This window comes from Rhinolophus hipposideros, assembly GCF_964194185.1.
Source record: "Rhinolophus hipposideros genome assembly, chromosome: 23".
Lineage (NCBI taxonomy): Eukaryota > Metazoa > Chordata > Mammalia > Chiroptera > Rhinolophidae > Rhinolophus > Rhinolophus hipposideros.
Window position 1 is genome coordinate 31,289,713 of NC_138069.1, and position 20,818 is coordinate 31,310,530.

Below are 20,818 nucleotides of genomic sequence, written 5' to 3' on the forward strand. Positions count from 1 at the left end.
ATTTTCTTAAATCCACCAGTTTTCCCATTTTTCCTGACATTTTGTTGAAATTTTAATACTCGACACTTTGGCATTTGACAGGTTTGATTCGGCTAACTTTGTCAAGTAGGAGCATATGTTATAAAATGGCAAACCATGCTCTCTCTCTCTCTTTCTCTCTCTCTCTGCGTGTGTGTGTGTGTGTGTGTGTGTGTGTACAGTGGGTCAATTTAACAAAACAGATGTTTAAAATTCTGTGCTATCAAAGAAGCATGAGTAGGCTATACTCTTTGCAAAACAACTTTTATTTGGTTTCTGTAATCACTGAAGTATCCTGTTGGGATGGAGTGGTGGGAGTAAGAGGAAGTCGAATGTGAAATAGTTTCACAGGGTAGAAAAAGGCCTTGTTCTATTTAAAATATAAATTCTGAATTCTCATTTGGCATAGAAAACTTAACATCATAGCCAGCAGAGACTATATAATATTAGCATTAGGAATTATGTCCAGAGAGAAAACTGGGACCACGCCTTAAGAAACATCTCTTTCTTTTTTGTATATGCAAGATCTAAGTAAACATGGTTCATTACTTCTCCAGTTAGAAAGATATTGACCCACATAAGCTGGATGCAGATATCAATAAGATGTAGTGAAAAATTCTGCCCTTCTAGAGTCTAAAGGACAAGAAATAGCAGAGAACAATCCACCAAACCGACACTCGGCTCACTGGTTGTCACTAAGGCATTGAATCATGTCCCCGTATTAGGGAGCATCTCCCATGCCAAACCTTCTCCTATCAGTGCAGCAGTCCACAACTACCGTGGAGGGACAGAGAGCAAGACTGGAGACATGATTTGTGGGGTGCAACATTAAAATGAGGGGTCCCTTGCTCACAAATTATTAAGAATTTCAGAACAGGGATTGCAGAACATTGTCAAGCTTGGGGGCCTTCTAATTATGGGGACCTATTTGCCTGCCCAGGTCTCATGCCCATGAAGCCAGCTCTGACAGGGTTAAATTCTGGATGTAGACAGAGCTGTACTCAAACTCCAGTTCTGTCACTCAGACACAAAAATACTGCTCTAGGACCTTAACAAAAGGTCCATGTGATAGTATTTGTAATTCTCCTTGTCTCCATTGGGAAATGATCAGGAATCTAAATAAATAAGAATGACCATAATATTTTGTGTGAAAAAAAATTATCTGTTTTGTTTTCCTTTCTGGAAAACCTGATGAAGCATTCTAATTGTCTCAGATTTCCCAGAAGAAAAAGAGGGTGAAAATGAGAATCACAAATCTCTTTTGCTTTTAGTAAATCCTTTTGCTCACATTTGAACAAGTTTTTTTTTTTTATATAATTTCCCCCAATTCTTTTCATGGTTTCCCAAGCCCGGAGAGGTATCGGTAAGTATGTTATGTGTTTAAGAGAATATGAGCTACAGTTTGAGTTTTATTCTGATGCCACCATTGTTTCTATTAACTAAATGAATGAACACCAGTAGATGGTTAAGTTACCAAACTTTTTAATTAGACCTTCAGGATTAAAGGAATTCCAATCTCCAAATTCCAATCTTCCAAATGTGTGTTTTAAATTACTTAACCCTCAGTTTCCCCATTTATAAAATAGAGATGACATTGTATCTATGCAAAGGGCGACTGTGAAGATCAAGTCAGATTATTAATGTGAAGGTTAAAACGCTCAGCATAAAACTGGCATTCCAAGTGGTAGCTGCTGTTAGTGTTACATTGAGTATGCGTCTTCAAATCTTAAAAGGGTCTTTTTGTTAAACCTTAAAAAACTTTCTGCTAATGTATCTTCACAATCAGAAAATTGTTGCCGGTTAGTGTGACCTTTATTTACTTAAAGTGCTAAGAAGAGAAGTTGGAAATGGAAAGACTTATTCAAGTAACAACTATTTTTGCGTATGTAAGTAATTTATACTACTCTCTGTCTTCTGCTCATATATTAAGTGATTCGGATACAATTACAATTCAGAACAGCCACAATTATCCAACCCTAGGCCAGCTCATCCTTAATCTATTTTTCCCATTTCTGACCACCAACCCTTACCATTTGGCCATAAATTGATTAAGTTTAGACTCAAGTAGTACTTTATGTCAGAGGTTTAAGTACAAACAAAATGCTTCAGAATATATATCCATAATAAGTATTTATTTCTAAAGGTGATAAAAAAAAGCATTTGAAATCAATTATTCTAACAAGAGTGACTTTCTTTTAGTGAGAAATGAATCTTTTTTAAAAATCCCTGTTTATCAGAAAAGAACTATTAAAACTTATGAATTGTTTAGTTCTGAAATTTTCCACTTAATATTTTGGACCATTGTTGACTATGGGTAACAGAAATCGCAGAAAGTGAAACCGTAGATAAGGAAGGACTATTGTGTCCTTTTAAAGCAGATGTAGCTGGTGATATACTGATTTTTGAGAAAAAGGTCCTTGATGATGTCTGTCTGGGACTGAATCCTGACTCCACGCCTCAGTGTGTGACCTTTACTTAATCACTTACTCTCAGTGGGTTGATATAATATAATGAGACAATACATGTAAAGCATTTAGCAAGTGCTCAGTAAATTCTGTCTATAACTATCTGTCTATCCTTCCATCCCTCCATCCATCCATCCATCCATCCATTCATCCATCCATATATAGATACATCTTAACCTACCTACCTACCAACCTACCTACCTTCCGACATATCTATCTAATGTGGTCACAGGACAATTCATATAAAGTCTCTAACATTTTCCTTTAAGTAGCCTCAAATCACTTACAAATAGGTTGGGGAAAAGGAGGGTGATAAATCCCAACAGAGGGGATACATGAGGTGATAAATCCCAACAGAGGCATACACTTAGGGAATGCCTAATTCTACTATGTTTTGGGAGGTCGTGGGTCTAGACTGAATTTGGGTGAAATAAGTCAATTAAATTGATGAAGAATTTCCTCACTACCTGTCATCAAAGCAATATTGGAGATAAAAGATAATATAAGACATAACCCTTCCTTCAAGAAGCATAGCAATCTAGGTCTTAGCTGCAAACAACATAAACTGACTTGGGTTAAGTTAAATAGAAGACTCATTTGTTAAACTGATATCGAAGAGCTTATGGAAGGCCAAAGAACTATGCGTGAAGCTATGAAGTCAGGAACATGTCCAAAATCATATAGCAGAACTGGTCTAGGGATGTTAGCTGCGCCACCTCCACTGCTGGATAAGGGTACTACAGCTCTCAGTGGGGAGACACCACTGACACATGCCCCTGAAATGTCTACTATCCACTGCCATGGCTCTTACCTTTCTTAAGCTGATTCCCACTGCTGAGATTTCCAATCTCTCATTGAAAATTAAAGATTTCCAACTCAAAGTTATATAACTGGTAACACCTTGATCTTGCACCCACCTTCCAGTTGCAAGGGAGACTGACAGAATGAGCATTTGTCTTTTTTAACTTTTGCTATGGGAGGTGGACTCTCTTATAAAGCAGGAAATTCTTTAAATTTAGTGTTCAGGTATGAGACGAGGCAACAAACATAACAAATATCCATGGAAAACACATAATTCAGCAGACAGGATTTAAAAAGCATAGAATTATTAGAAATACATTATTTATCATTCCAAAAGAAATGCATTAATTTTCTGTTAGGGATACAAATAAGGAAACGACAGTATACTGGTTAGAGACACGGGCTCTAAAATCAGACTGCTCTGGGTTCACATCTCAGGGTGGTCACTCTGCTTAGTCCTGGGTACTTGGCTGACTATGTTCCCCAGGCTCACGTTTGTCTATGGTGCTAAACGTGATCCAGGCTCTACCAATCAGATGCACTTGCTGGAGACCTGAATTCAGAACTGAATTGAGTGGGGAGAGAGGCAAGGCATAAAACATCTTTCATTCGCACAGACTACCTGACAAGCACAGACTACCTGAGAAGCACAGACTACCTGAGAAGCACAGTCCACCTGAGAAGCACAGACTACTACCTGGTTTGGGGCTGGCAGCTAGAGCAGTGGGCTCTACTGAGCAGGCAGTCATAATACTCCGGCAGGAGCAGAGACGTCCTCACCAATACCGGGTTGGGCTGTGATTGTGGGAATCATATCTAAAAGCTCAGCCTAGAGTCTGTTTCTTCAATCCTTCCAAGAAATCTGTAAGCCAAGTAAGTCTCCTTCTGCTTAAACTAGCTAAGTTGGATTCTGTTTTCTTCAACTAGACATTCACTTGCTAACCTGTGTGGCCTTTTGTAAGTTACACAACTTCTCTAAGGAAACAAGTCCTCATTTGTAAAAAGGAAGTGACAGTAGTAGCTGCCATAAGGTTCATTTAGGTGAAACTGTGTCAGTATAAACACAGCAGAGTCTGGCACAAAGTAAGCATTTAATAAACGGTAGCACTATTAATGGTGATGGTGGTCCTGACAATATAATAATCATGGTCCTAGTTATAATGGAGGTGGCAGCAGGGACAGATGGTAGGCTCTGGAGGCTATCCTGAAGATTTGCAAAAACGAATCAGCAGTATTGAAAGCCTGCTGAACGGAAGTATCTTCAACTGGTAACATAGGGAGCTTAGGTCCAGGATCTGAGAAAAAGCAGCCTGAGTTGTCGTTCACTGGGCTTTAATTATTATACCAAACAGAAACAACGTGAGGCTGCTGGTAATGCTTCAGGGAAGGTCTGTAGGTGTATTTACACCTCTGGCTTATGATCACATCAGGTTTCACAAAGTGCTCTCCAGCCTACACTAAATATGCTGCTAGAAAAGCCACAAATGTGGCATTTTTACTTCATTAAGATCACATATAAAATGAAGCCCAGCCAAAAATGAGACAGGCTTTGCAGGATGATGGCACTGTTGGCATCTTTCCTGAGCCTAAAGGAAAACCAAATACACAAGTTTGTACCCCCACCCACCATGAGATTTGCCATAGAAAAATGTAAAATATACAATGAACACCTAAACTGCATTTTTAGCCCTCATGGGCAATTTCAAAGCAGGAAAAAAAATGAGCATTACAAACATAAAAGAAGGTGGACATCACTCACTCTCAGAAAGGTAAATATACATAATGTGAGCTTCTGAGCAGAGCCTCATCCAACACTCAGTGTCCTCAAAGACTTAAACACTCATTTAATCTTTAAGAAAATGCTTTGTCTTTAAGAAGCCATAAGGGGAATCAGTTTCCTTGTGATTGATCCTTGCTGTTCTTTGAGTCCCAAGCTCAACCTGTGCAACACATCCATGAGCTTACCTCATGGTCTGAGGGGTGAGCAGTCCTTAGGCTCTGGGCCCATTTACTCACCCAGTCAGCTTAACACAGGTGAGGGATGGAAGCCAGTGCATTCTATTTACCTGGGTTTTGCATAGTGTTTATGCTGATGCCCTTTCAATGTTATAGGACAAAAATATAATAAAGGATTGTGTCTACTGCTAAAAGATTTCTTCCCAAATTTTCTGCATCTAAAGGTTTAGATTCCAAAGGTACCTGTTGATTCATGTGGAAGTCCTGATTACAGCCAGGGTAATATAGTCTATGCACATTCTATCCATGGGCAAGCAGTTACTATGGAAATGCACACTTCATTAACTGCTTCACATTGTACATCATGTCAGAAACAGCCTAATGTGCATTCAGGAAAATGAAGCAAGAATTCGGATGTTCACCTGTGGGATTGCCCGATACTAATTTGATACTATGTACTGTTCTTCTTCTTCTTTTTTTTTTGTTTTTGGTTTTTTGGTTTGCCCACTGAGGAATATAAAATAATGGTTTCCTTTGCAATAAAGACGATAACTATAATTCTTCAATTCTAATGAATTTTAGGTTCCTTTTACATTTTAGTATTTTTGAAATCAGGATATATCTACCAAGAGATGAGTACATTCAATGTAGTATTTTATTATTCTTATTGATATAATAGTGAATCTTATAATTGGTGGTATTTAAGAGAAGAAAATAGCTATTTGTCAGACATTGACATTAAAAATAGATATCCTGCTTTCTATCTTATTGGCTCAAAGGCTGATCTTTAGTGTCTACACTAATTCCAAGGCTCCTTAAGTATTAATTTCTTTTTGCTTTTAGACAAGTCCTCATCATTCTACAACTGTCTCTGGTGATGGCACCCGAGATAATGCTGGAAGAGGCTCCTTGAACAAAGTGCAGGGTGCCTGGATTCCCAGGTTTGATATTGGGCTGAAGAGAGAATCAGAACCAGATAGCCTTGGGCACCTCTAAAACTGGAGAAAAAAGTAAGTTGTTGTTCCATGAGTTCCTTGCAGCAGTGAGAGAGTGAAATCACCTAAAGGGTCTAAGCCTCAGATGAGTCTTGGTTACCTATGGAAGAGCCTAGCCTTCTCTCCTGAAGAGGAAGACCATCTGATCAGCATGCCCACTTCTCCTCTTGCCCCACCCTATTCATAGAAGAGGCTAGCTATGGCAACAATCATATAAAATGTAGAGGAAACCCATGTCAGGTCAGAGAACTTACATCAGTAACATATTTTGGTCAAACTAGCCCTTTATATACCAATATGAATTGACTACAAAGATCAATAGACATATAAGGAAAACTGTCACCATGAAAAAGAAAGATCATGGTAAACATACATCTTTACAAAAGGAAACAGAAATATAAACAGAGTGAGAAAATCTTGTAAGAAAACTTAAACCGATAGCCTTTAAATAAAAATAACTTGATCTCTCTTATCGTATGTCCCAGATTATGACATTTCATAAGAGAACAAATGAGTATGGAAAATGAGTAATCAAAGAATAAGGAAGAGTTCTTAGAAACTGACAACATGATTGTCAAAATATAATACTAGTAATAATTTTAGATTAAAATAAGTATTACTAATCTGGAAGATAAAACTGTACAAATTTTAATTCAGAGCCTTGGCAGGTAAATAAGGAGAATCCAAGATCTCTATAGTGAGGATTCCCAGAAGGAGAAAATAAAGAGTACAGAAAGAAAAATGAAAAATGTGAATTAGAAAAGGAAAAATTTCTGTTTACTTAGGGAGGAAAAACTAGAGTTCACTATTTTTGTTTTTCACATTCAAAATCAAGATAAACCCTTCATAACCGGTCACTTTCTAACAATTGAAGAATTGGAAGGGAGAAGTCTCAAAGTTCCAGATAAACAGTAAGGTCACAAATAATATCTGCATGAAGTGCCAGAAGTTCTAAATATATATCCTGGCACTTGTCTAGGGCCACGAGGGACTAATAATAGTTAAATAAAGATCATGTTTCAACAAGGTATCTGCACCCAGCAGGGACAGGGAGACAGATCCCTCACTTCCACAACGCTAGATACAATTTAGGAAAATATCAGAATAGGACAGCAATGTAAATTAAATTTGTATGCAGTGACACCGGGGAGCATTTGCGGGGCTCTTTGCTTTTTCCTCAATAAATAATTATGACTAAGACTCAATGGAATATCACAGGGATATTTTTCTCATTTGAAATAATTCAAGGATCACCTAAAATACTGGTTGTGATTCTAAAAGCCTCAGTGGGGTTATAGGTTATTTAGAAAGCCAGGAATTTGGGGGGACTTAGCCTCATTCCTCAGAGACACAACTACAAAATGCACTCCTGTGAGGGAAATCGGAGAAAAAAGATTACTAGGTAAATAGTGACAGAACATGAGCAACACACACACACTGTTCTGCTTAAAATCTTAGCAGAGATGTGATTTGCCTCTTTTCCCAAATAGCATTGCTCCCAGAGGTATATGCATATGGCATCTGCACCCTCACAAAAACCAGTGTTTGGCTAATTGTCCTTTAACTAAAGATCTACTTACTTTTGCTGGTGCCTAGTAACTAACAACCCAGAGCTCCTTAGAAATCATATAATCCCATAATGTGCCCAATGTAAGAATTTCTTTTTTTCCAGAAAATGGTTTTACAGCATATAGCAACCTACAGGATTTTTCATCAGCTATAATTGCCATGACTTTTTTTTTTTAATAGTTCAACTTAAAATTGCCTTTTGGCATCTTTTGCCATTAGTCTAGTTTTACCCTTAGGGCAGTCATAGTCTGCTCTCTTACCAGGAAATTCTGCAGTTATTTGAAAATAGCTATTCCATTTAAATACTACCACACTGTTGCCCTAAGTTTTCTGTCCTCAAGGCAAAAGCATCCCTTGCCCTCCTCATTTCTGATACTGGTTCTTCATACTCCATGATTTATGAATCTTTTACATTTTGGTCTTTTGATTGCTAAATATCCCTCTTAAAATGTTGTGACTCTCATGGAGCATAATATTCCCGGTATAATTTGATAATGATAACAATATGCTGTAATAACAGCTGCTACTTATGGAAATATCAGAACCAAGAATTGCACAAAGATCTGTCTTGATTATCTGATTACCTGTAAAATACTGCAATGCTGCAGAAATGAGAAACCATAGCTTAAAGAAGCTAAGTGACCTATATAGTTAGATTGAGGAACCCGTAACAGACATCTACCTGTATTCAATGAATGTCCTCTCATCCATTATACCACCCTTGCTCAGAACCCTATCTGATTACTACTTCCTTTTTTGACAGGTATTTTGAATCTATTGACATATTTTAAGGTGCCATCAATTTTCACTTTAGGAGTAGAAGAACACAATGCACTCTTGTTTCCTCTAAATTCTTAAAAACATTATACGCATATCTACTGAAATATTGACTGGTACATAGCATAAACTGGATCCAAAATATATTAACCCTGTGTCATAGTAAATTTGGTCAATGCCTCAAGCTGCTTAAATGTATTAATCTATATAGACCTCTTTAATAAAGAGTATTTAGGAGGAAATTGTTGAGAAGAAAATAGAGCCTTTATTCCATCAACAACCTAATAGCAAGTTGTTTTTCTATTATATTGAAATTGGAATTCCCTAAGATGACAACGAGCACATTTGTATTTTCTGATTTCCTAAAGCATGATAAGTATCTGCAGGAAGAGGAGAGGCCTGTGCCAACACACTCTCACACTCACAGTGACATCTGCCGCACTGACTACAGAGGCTTTACATCAACAGCAGGTGATGGCTGTCTTCTTTGGCCAGTTTAAATGTTAACAAAACCATGAACGGATTATACTTAAAAATGGACTGCCTTTCACTTCATCCAAGTACAGATGTCAAAGAGCTTTTAAATGCTTCTCTCTGGATTTTTTTAGGCTAGCTATTAATTTATTTCCCTTTGGCCAAAGTAAAATAAATTAATCTCCATTTTATACTGTAGGCATAGCTGGCTGAGGCATTCTATGAGGAAACAGATAGCCCTACAGATAATGAGACTTAATTGAAACATAAATGCGAGGGCTAGAATGAGATCTACAAAGGTTGAGAAGGGCGAGGCTGTGCTGTGGGTCTCTCCTTGGCTGATACACTAGATCTCATAATAAGGGCAAATCTGTGGCAATATGGGACTTTGAAAATATAATAACCAAAATTAGTGTGGTTACAGTAACAACTATTAATTGTTGTTTATTAGATATCTACCATTTACAGGCAAAGTGCTAGATTCTTAATCTGCATTAATTCATATTAGCCTATATTAGTTCGTTAAATCCTCATAACAACCTCATGTGGTAGATATTATTATCCATGTTGGAGGAAACTGAGACTCAGCTAAGTAGGGTGACTTGCCCCATGTCACGCAGGTAATCAGTGACTGTAAAAGGCCACCAAGAACTGGTTTCTGATGCTGCTACAAAGAGCAGTGGTAGGAATTTTGTTTTAAGATTCTAAAAGGAGCTTAAAAAGTTTTTTTTTTTTTCTGTTAAACTGGTCTCTCCAAAATCAGTGGTTTTACTAACATAAATCAGCTATCAATCACTACATTATCTCAGAGCCACTTGCCACTCAGTGGCTACATGATCTTGAGCATATCATTTTACCTCTTTGAGTCAGTTTCCATAGTTGTAAAGATAGGAATATTAATGTCTACCCTGCAGACTTTAAGCTATAAAAGCTTACAGGAGACAAAGGAGGTCATTATGTAATAATAAAGGGGTCAATTCATCAAGAAGATACAACGATCATAAATATTTATGCCCCCAACATTGGAGCGCTTTAATATATACAGCAAATACTAACAGAACTCGAAGGAGAAATAAACAGCAATGCAATAATTGTTGGGAATTTTAATACCCCACTCTCGACAATGAATAAATCATCAATACAGAGAATCAATAAGGAAATAGCATAATTGAACAACACTATAGACCAAATAGACCTAACAGACATATACAGAACATTCCATCCAATAGAAACAGAATACACATTCTTCTCAAGCACAGAGAAGCAATAGAAAAGGTCATAAATATTAAGAGTTGGCTTTTGGAAAAGATAAAACAAAATTTACAAACTTTAGATAGACCAATCAAGAAAAAAAAGAAGGGAAGACTCAAATAAATTTAGAAATGAAAGAAGGGCCATTTACAAGTGATACCACAGAAAGACGCTGGATCATAGGAGACTGCTATGAACAATTATATGACAATAAATTGGATGATATAGAATAAATGAATTCCTAGAAATATATACTAAGACTGAATTATAAAGAAATAGAAAATCTGAACAGACCAATAATGGGTAAGGCGACTAAATCAGTACTCAAAAACTTCCCAAGAATGATAAGCCTAGGAAAACAGTTTCACTGAATTTTACCAAATATTTAAGGAAAAATTAATGCCAATGTTTCTGTAACTCTTCCAAAAAGTTGAAGAGAAAGGAACTCTCCCAAAGTCACTTTACAATGCCAGCATTACCCTGACACTGAAGCTAGATAAAATACAATAAGAAAACTATATGCTAATATCCCTGATACATACAGATGCAAAAATTCTCAAAAAAATATTAGCAAACCAAATTCAACGAAACATTAAAAGGATCACACACCATGAATGAGTGGGATTCATCCCTGAGATGCAAGGATGGTTTAACATTATACAAATCAATCAATGTGATACATCACATTAATAAATAAAAGATAAAAATCACATGATTATCTTGGAAAAAAAAAGCATTTGATAAAGTTTGACACTGTTTCATGGTAAAAATTCCAAACCAATTGGGAATATTAGGAATGCACCTAAACATAGTAAAAGCCATATATAAGAAGCCCACAGCGAACATCATACTTAATAGTGAAAGGCTGAAATTTTCCTCTAAGATCGGAAACAAGACTAGGATGCCCACTCTCACCACTCCTTTTCAACATAGTACTGCAAGTCCTCGCCAGAGCAATGGGGTAAGAGAAAGAAATAAAAGACATCCCAATTGGAAAATAAAATAGTAAAACTGTCTCTGATTGCAGATGACATGAAATTATATCTGTGAAATGCTAAAGACTGCAGAAAACTACTAGAAGTAATAAATGAATTTTATAAAGTTGCAGGATACAAAATCAAAATATAAATACAAAAAATAAGTTGCATTTATATACATAGACAATGAATCCTCCGGAAAAAAAAATTAAGAAAACAATCCCATTCAAACAGCATTAAAAATACTAAAGAGAAATGTGATGTACAGGGGGTACCAAAAATTGTATACAAATGACTTGTATTCATCTTTTGTTACTGATATATATTGAGTACTACAATTCTTTCCTTTCTTAAAATGTGTATACCTTTTTTTGGCACCCTCTGTATATACTCTTCTATGTTAGATTGAAGAAGGAAATCTTGACATTTGTGACAACAGGGATGAACCTTAAGGGCATTACGCTAAGTGAAATAAGTAAGGCAGAGAACGTCTAATACTGTCTCATCTGACTTATGCGGAATTAAAAAAACAACATCACCTGTATTCATAGAAACAGATTAAATTGATGTTTGCCAAGTGTAGGGTTTGTGGGGCATTAGGTGAAGGTGGTAAAAGGGTACAAACTTTCAGTTATAAAATGAATAATATCTGGCTAGCTAATGTATGGCATGGTGACTACAGTTCATGATACTGTACTGTATAGTTGAAAGTTTCTAAGAGTGAACCTTAAAAGTTCTCAACACACATATACACACACATCCATACATACACACACAAAAGATAACTATGTGAGCTGAAAGGCATGTTAACTAACCTTATGTGGTAATCATTTCACAATATACCTGTATGCATATATCAAACCATCACTTTGTACATAGATAATATGTCAATTATATCTCAACAAGGCTAGAAAAAAATCTATTCTACCTCATTTAACAGGGTAACTCATTGCAATGAGATATGTAAAAGCCCCTTTATAAAACATAAACTTTCTAAAAGTCTAAGGAATTACCATGTTAATTATTCAATATTCATGTCACAATTACATTTTCCTTGGGTTTTGCCTTCGTCCTTAGGCACCAATTTTTTAAACTAAAAAGGCTGTGTTTACCTACCTGACAGGGTTGTGAAAGGCTCAAATGAAATGGTATCAGTGCAAGTGCTTTAATCATGTACAAATATGATTCTTTAAAATTTCAGTCAAATTCTACCACAAAAAATTCTCTGACCACGATAACCCATGAATGGTACACAGCAAACTACCTTTTTCAAAATGTCCTTACATCAACAACTTGAAACAACCAAAGAATTTGGGCTCTGAAGAACATTCTTCTGCACTGTAACTCTTATCTTCAGTTATAAAAAAGCAAAGTTATCCCAAAGATATTTATATAAAATAATCACAAAAATCCTATAGAGCAATTTTATCAAATAGTTCTGCATGGCAGAGATCTAATGTCAAAATAATACTGATTTGGAAATACAAGTATGAAATCAGGTTCTTCCAAAAAAAAAATGCATGTAAATTTAATTATCCCTGGAAGCTATTTTTTGAAATGGGCAAAAATACTCGCAATGTGTCATAAATGCTATATTTCCACTCAGAGCAGTGATTTAGAGTCACGCTGCTTGCCACAGCTAGAGTTCCTGACAAAGGCTGAGAGTATCCGCACAGCAGTCAAGCTGCTCATTATCTAGAAAGCTAGATATAACATTGTCAGCCTCCAATTGTTTGGTGGGATGAGGCATGAACACATTGGAAAGAACTGACAGAGAAAAGAGATTCAAAATCCTACCCCACCTCAAATGACCTCTGTGTGTTACCTCTGAAATGGAGACGGGTTATGAAATTAACATTTTACTGAGCAGGGTAGGTGACTGAATCATCAACAAGGACACTGAAACCCTGGCCTAGAAATGCAACAGCACTGCAGAACAGGTCAGCACCGGAAAGAATACATACACACATGTGTATACGCCATTCTTGCTCATCATATGGTCTTCAGCAAGAATATAAATTTTCAACATTGAAAATAGTCCTTCAAAACAAAAACATCCTACCAATCCACACTCTATGAATATTCCAGCTAACCCAGAATTTATTTATTTAATCCACATTTATGTTGCAATAGCAAAGTGCAAATGCTTATGACATCAAAAATCATTCTGACAGCTTCTGTCTTCCTGCCACCTTTCCCTATTATCCCAAGCTTACTGTATCAATAACACACCTTAAATGGCTGGAATAGCCCTAGATTTCCCTCCAGGCTCTTAGAATCTTCTTTTTATTGCTAGATTAATTCTTCCCTTCACATCTCTCCCAGGGATTTAGGGACAGGACTAAGAGGACGACAGTATCATTGAGGGAAGATATTAGAAGTACCTTCTTCCATCAAATTTAGTGTGCTAACAGGACCTTTTCAGGACCTGTCGTCTGGACATAAACCAGGGTAGGAAGTCTTTGCCTAAGAAAAACATTCAAGCACAGTTCAGTTTAGCTGGATTCTCAGAAAAACTTACAGCTTTCAATTTCCAAGGTGCAGTTTTGTTCATCCAATGGGTACCTCCTTAGGTCCATCATGCAGGCAGCTGTGGTTGTGATTCTAGAAGAGAAATTACAATGATATATGCTGTTAGCTGGTCCATGGCTAGAGTTGGAAAAAATAATTCCAAGTATCAAAGAGGAGAGAACTAGGCCTCTAGGAGACTGATTTAGCCAAAGCTCTAATGAAAAAGAGCTCTGCAACTTTGGAAAACCGTTATGATCCTCATGCTGATTTGTAAAATAAAGAGACCCAACCAAATCATTTTTTCCCCAAAGTGTGGGCCATTATCTACTTGTACCAAATTCACCTGGGAGTGTTTGTTAAGAAGTTTCCATACTCCAGAATATTTTGGGGTGGGGTGGGATCCCAGGACCCTTATTTTATGAGCATCACAGGTGATTAAGAATATCAACATAGATATTCCTCTTCCATTCATACTTGTTTTCTCCTTCCTTTCTCAAGACCCTAAAATCCAATCTTCAATCAATCCTAGCTTTGATCCATCATTTTTGACCTTTCTATGCATAGTATAGTACTTTGCAAGTGCTTTAATACACATACAATCAGCCTTTCATCTATCACTTGAATTGCTCTGTCCTGAGTAATCTGATATACTTAATGACTTGTTAGAGAGCTTCCTCCTATGGGCTGGCAGAGTTATTTATTTAGACTACTGGGTACTTTTATTATTTCATAAGAGAGAAATGAATCTGTCCCTTTAATGTCTTTATATTTCTCTGCCATCATTTTTCACTAATCTCTCTGTTGAAGACCAAGTAGAAGAAGCCAAAAACATACAGTCCTAACTGATTTATCAATACATGTTTTCTGAACAATGAGGCAGAATAAGGTCATGAAAAAATACAAGTTTTAGAACACATCAGACAGAGGTGTAAATTCTAACTGTTTCGCTGACTGATTCACATCAAGATGGTTAATATTTCCTAACCAACCTTAGTTTCTTTGTCTGTAAAGAAATTATTAACAACAATAATTACCTAACAGGGTTTCAGTAAAAATTGATTTAATAATTTATATAAAGAATATAAAAGAGTAAGTGACATATAATAGGTCCTTAAAAACATCCCTTTTGCAACTGCAACAAAAAGAATAAAATACCTAAGAATAAACAAGGATGTAAAGGACCTTGTTAAGTGGTCCTTTGATAAGATGATAAGTGGCTAATATCCAAAATATATAAAGAACTCATGCAACTCAACAACAACAACAAAACCCAAACAATCCAATTAAAAAAAAATGGGCAGAGGACCTAAACAGAGGCTCTCTCCAAAAGACATACAGATGGCCAACAGAAACTGAAAAGGATAAGGCTTTATTAAAAGAAATTGAAGAAGACATAGAGAAATGGAAAGCTATTCGGTGATCATGGATTGGAAGAATGAACATAGTTAAATTGGCAATGTTACTCAAAGCTATAGATTTGAGGCAATCCCCATCAAAATCCCAATGGCATTTTTTAAGGAAATATAACAAAGAATCATCAGATCTGTATGGAATCACAAAAGATACTAAATAGCAAAGCAATCCTAAGGAAAAAGAACAAGGCTGGAGGTATCACACTCCCTGACTTCAATTTATACTACAAAGTGACAATAATCAAACATTCATGGTATTAGAAGAAAAACAGACACAGAGGTCAATGGAATCGAATTGAGAACCCATAAATATACCCACATATACACGTATGTGGACAGATAATTTTCAACAAAGGAGCCAAAAAATATACAATGGAGAAAAGAAACCCTCTTCAATAAATGGTGCTGGGAGAATTGGAAAGCCATGTGCAAAAGAATGAAACTAGACTGCTATCTGTCATATACCAAAATTAACTCAAAATGGATCAAAGGCCTAAACATAAGACCTGAAACAATAAATTGCATAGGAGAAAGCATAAGCACTAAACTGTAGACCTTGGGTTCAGAGAGGATTTTATGAATTTAACCCCTAAGGCAAAAGGGAAAAGCAAAAATGAGTGAATGGGACTATATCAAACTAAAACGCTTCCCTAAGGCAAGGGAAAGAAAAGCAAAAATGAGTGAATGGGACTCTATCAAACTAAAACGCTTCTGCACAGCAAAATAAATCGTCAACAAAACAAAAATGAAACAAATCAACAGAAGATATTTGCCACTCCGATAAGTGGCTAATATCCAAAATATATAAAGAACTCATGCAACTCAACAACAACAAAAACCAAACAATCCAATTAAAAAAAACAAACAATCCAATTAAAAAAAAAATGGGCAGAGGACCTAAACAGAGACTCTCTCAAAAAGACATACAGATGGCCAACAGTTATATGCTCAACTTCACTAGCTATTCAGGAAATGCAAGTCAATACTACAATAAGATAGCACCCCACACCTGTTAGAATGGCTATTATCAACAAGACAAGTAATAACAAGCGTTAGAGTGGTTGTGGAGAAAAAGGAACCCTCATACACCGCTGGTGAGAATGTAAACTGGTACAGCCACTATGGAAAACAGCATGTAGGCTCCTCAAAAAAATTAAGAAGAGAATTACCATATGACCCAGCAATCCCTCTTCTGGATATTTACCCCCCAAATCTGAAAACATTTATCTATAAAGATGTATGTACCCTTATGTTCATTGGAGCATTATTCACAGTGGCCAAGAAATGCAAACAACCAAACTATCCTGCAACAGATGATTGGATAAAGAAGATGTGGTATATATGTATATACAATGGAATATTACTCAGCCATAAGAAAAGATGAAATACTGCCATTTGAGACAACATGGATGGATCTCGAGAGTATCATGCTAAGCGAAATAAGTCAGACAGGAAAAGTTGAGAACCACACGAATGATTTCATTCATATATAGGATGTAAAACTGAAAGCAACAAACTAACAAGACGAACAAACGAAAATTCATAGACACAGACAACAGGTTAGTGGTTACCATAGGGGGAGAGAGAGGGGAAATGGAAGAAGAGAGTCAAATATATGGCGATGGAAGGAGAACTGGCTCTAGGTGGTTACAATGCAGTCTACAATGCAGTATAAAGATGATGCATTCTACAACTGTACACATGAAATCTATATAATGTTACTAACCATTGTCACTCCAATAAATTTAATAAAAACAAAAAAATACACCTGCTGAAGAAAACTAAGAGTAGAAATTGATGTTGAATCCGACCAACTCTGGCTGACTGCTCTGAGCGGCACTACACTATGTGCTGGGAACAGAGAAATAAGACGCAGCCCCGCCTTGGGAGAAACAGTCCACAGCTAAACCTTCGTCATCAAAAGGTCTTGGGCAGAGCTTAGCCAAGTAAAGCAGGTGGACTGAGTCTATGGAATTCCTTAGTTAGGTGTGGATCCTACTCCTCAGAGGTAGGATGAAAACACAGTATTGTTCCCTTATCCAAGATTTTGCTTTCTGTGGTTTCAGTTACTTGTGGTCAACCGCGGTCTGAAAATTAATGGAAAATTCCAGAAATAAACAATTCTTAAGTTTTATATTGCACGCTGTTCTGAGTAACGGGACAAAATCATATATCGTATACTGTCCCACTCCGTCCTGCCCGGGACGTGAGTCATGCCCTTGTCCAGCATTCCCACACTGTACAGTCCCCTGCCCATTAGTCACTTACCAGATTCCCTTTCAGAGTATTGCAGTGTTTGTATTCAAGTGACCCTTCTTTTACTTAATAATGGCCCCAAAGGGCAAAAGTAGTGATGCTGGCAACTTAGATATGCCAATGGAAAGCCGGGAAGTGCTTCCTTTAAATGAAAAGGGATGTATGTATAGGAGAAAAAAAAAAACACGCTATATATAGGGTTTGGTACTATCTGTGGTTTCAGGCATCCACTGGGGGCCCTGGAACATATGTCCCACAGATAAGGGGGACCTACTCTGAGTGATTAACTTAATAGAAGTAGTTCATGCCTCTTTAGTTTGATTGCTGCTTCATTAAGTTTGTACTCTGTTAAATTTTGTTCACCGTTTTAGAAATAAGTACTTGAGTACCCTAGGGCTGATGCACATCCCTTCCTTTCTCTCACCAAGACCTGCTTGCTCCCCAGCCTCACTCCTGTCTATCTTCACTGCTTCCCTTGACTCTATGGCCCCATCACTTCGCCTCCATGTTACTACAGTAGTTTGGTCTCCCAGCCTCTCTATTTGCCTCCCTACTTATATGTACACAATAGTCAGAGCTCTTTTAAAAACATAAGTCAGATTTTATCACTCCTCTGCTTAAAATTTTTAGTGGCGCTTCTAATAAAATCCAAAGTCTTGGCTAAGGCCTACTGTGCCCTGAATAATCCGACCCTTCCTTCCCAATATTATCTCACATCACGTCTCCACTCACTAGTTTCCAGCCTTTGCCTTTGTTCCTTCTGCCTAGCAGCATCTGTGTCCCCCGGACCTTCACAGAGCCCTCTATTCTGATCCTTCCACTCAAAAAGCATCTCCCTTCCTAAGCGGCCACCCAAAGTGGTTGCCATAACGAATGCTTCATCATCTCTGTTTATTTTCTTCAAGCAATTATCACAATCTGAAATTAGCTTGCTTATTTGTTAAAGAACAATTTCTCATTATAAATCTTTTATTTGGAGAATTATTTTGTTGCATTTTTTCTCTTTTTAACTTAAAATTATAACATGGCTTCAGTTTTAGAGATTCTTTTCATATTTTTAACAGCAAATACATTTTAATCCATTTAATTAACATTACATAAATAGTTCCAGAGTCTATCTTCTTATCAAATTGTTTGTTTCTGCTTCCAATGGGATTCATCAAATTCCTAAATTCTATAAATGTTCACATTAACACTTCATTCCTTACTCAGGGTTAAAAAATAATTCTGTAGCTATGTGATACTTGGCTTTTTGCACTGTTGCACTGATTGATTGATTGGTTGATAGATTTATACAGGTAGATACAACCTGGATTGCCATTAATGTACAGGGACGTACATTATATAGAAGAGAAATTTCCAAAGTATATGAAATTAGGTCCATTATGGGCATACTGAGCACCCATGATATTTATATAAAATAGTAGAAATACTCCCTGTCTTGAAAACTAGAGAAAATTAACTTCATCTGATAGAATGAACACAAAGGACATGAGAGTTACAAGGGCACACGTACAATAAAAAAGGAGAGACCGATAAACAGATGCCTGGCTGTAAATTAAGTAAAGTTTGCAATTGCTACTACAGGTTGTGCTTCACACTTTCTGCTGATACATATTCATGGCAACTAACATCTGTGAACTCGTGTTGTAAATAAGAAAAAGAAATCAACTAATGCTATCACAGAAGCAATGAGTTTCTACTCATGTTTTAAAAATAAAGTAGAAGAAAGTGTTTTTCTCACATCAACAAACATTCATATTTACGCCAGTGTTTCACATTTTGTAATGCTGTAACACACTTCATAAAGCTAAAAAAATATATTCTCTAGTGGATATTTATGAGGTATTTGTATCTCCTTTTGGATTAAAGCAGAAACTCCATAGCCAAAATAACCCACTTGGAATTTTGATCATACAGACCCGTATGAGTGACCTGAGACAAGTCACTTATTTTCTCCACCAGTTGGTTGGTCTGGAAAATTTGAATGATATACTTAGCATCATGATTTGTCGTGAGATGGTAAGTGCAGGAAGAGGTGTGTAACTCGTAAAATGATCTGCCACTTCTGTTATTACTACCTGATAATGAGCAGATCTTGTGATAACTCATTTGCCCAGCAGTTATTTGGTGGAATACACTCATATGTGCTTGTATACATGAAGAAGTGTAGAACAATCACATACTTATACTGTAAGCAAAGCAGAGCTATAAAATAGGGTATAAATAGCTTCCTGACATACAAATATGCAAAAATAATTTGCCATATGTGTATACGGAGCGCTGTTTAACAGACTTTAAGACAAAATACAGATATGCATCTATTTGTTACATGTGTAACAAACATGCATCTTTTCCAGGTGTTTTGTGAGCTCAGGAACCACACCTGTTTGTTGTCTTAATTGTATCTTAAGCACTTTGCCAGGTGCCTGGCACTTCTCACTAACCCAAGATTAAAATAACAATAATAATAATAATAATAATAATAATAATAATAATAACAACAACCAACACAAAGAAATTCTCTATAGAGGTGTCTGATTTAATTTACATAAAAAATTCTCAAATTTTAAAGTCAAAATCATCCTTTTACAAGAAGCTACCTAGAATAACTCTTACTCAGAAAATCCACGTAAGGAATATCAAAACGTATTCTTTGGGACTTTCTGATTTATTAACAGGGTGAAGTTTCTTCAGGAATAATTCAGAACAAACACACCTAATGAGCTTTACATGAACATGACTTTCTGAATCCTGATACACACCATCAATGGGCCTAAATCACTCAACACCACTACTAGAGTCCTTGAAGAGAGGCTAGTAACTTATTATGCAGGTATCCTGATTAACTTTTAAGACCATTGTGAAATATATGGAGACAGCTCTGCCTTCAATCAAAGGAAACAGTCAATGACGCCTCCAGAATGTACCTCATTTACATATGGCAAATCTTCTGTAGTTAAAAGTAGAGATATGTCTTCTCTGGGGATGAATATGATTGCATGATAAAAGCCACCTTTGCAAAATGTCGATATTCTGATTAGGCTAAGAAATCTCTGGATAAACCCTTTATTCCTTAGTTACTGGGTACTGCTATCCAAAAATGACTTGTGCTATAAAATATTGACACAGAGCAAGAAAACTAAATATGTAATACAGCTTAAAACAGTCACTAAAGGCATCTATAAAATCAAGAAATACAACAGCTATGCCGGCATTTTGTACCAAAGCCATAATATATATTTTATAGTGTCATTATCTGAGATTTAATGACGCTACTATATCATCCCAAGTTTGAATACGACCAAAGATAGCTAATAAGCAACTACAGATGCTTTTGCCCCTCAGCCAATAGA

At 36.5% G+C, this 20,818-nt stretch overlaps 1 protein-coding gene across 4 annotated transcripts in view; it reads right to left on the reverse strand.

The window, feature by feature from the left end:
* Window positions 1-20,818, reverse strand: part of GABRB2 (gamma-aminobutyric acid type A receptor subunit beta2) — a 206,624-nt gene that overhangs the window by 91,080 nt on the left and 94,726 nt on the right. For all 4 annotated transcript variants that reach the window (XM_081036103.1, XM_081036106.1, XM_081036105.1 and 1 more), the window contains one exon: window positions 13,805-13,887. In XM_081036103.1, coding sequence (XP_080892229.1) covers window positions 13,805-13,887 — 83 coding nt within the window. The remainder of the gene's footprint in view (window positions 1-13,804; window positions 13,888-20,818) is intronic.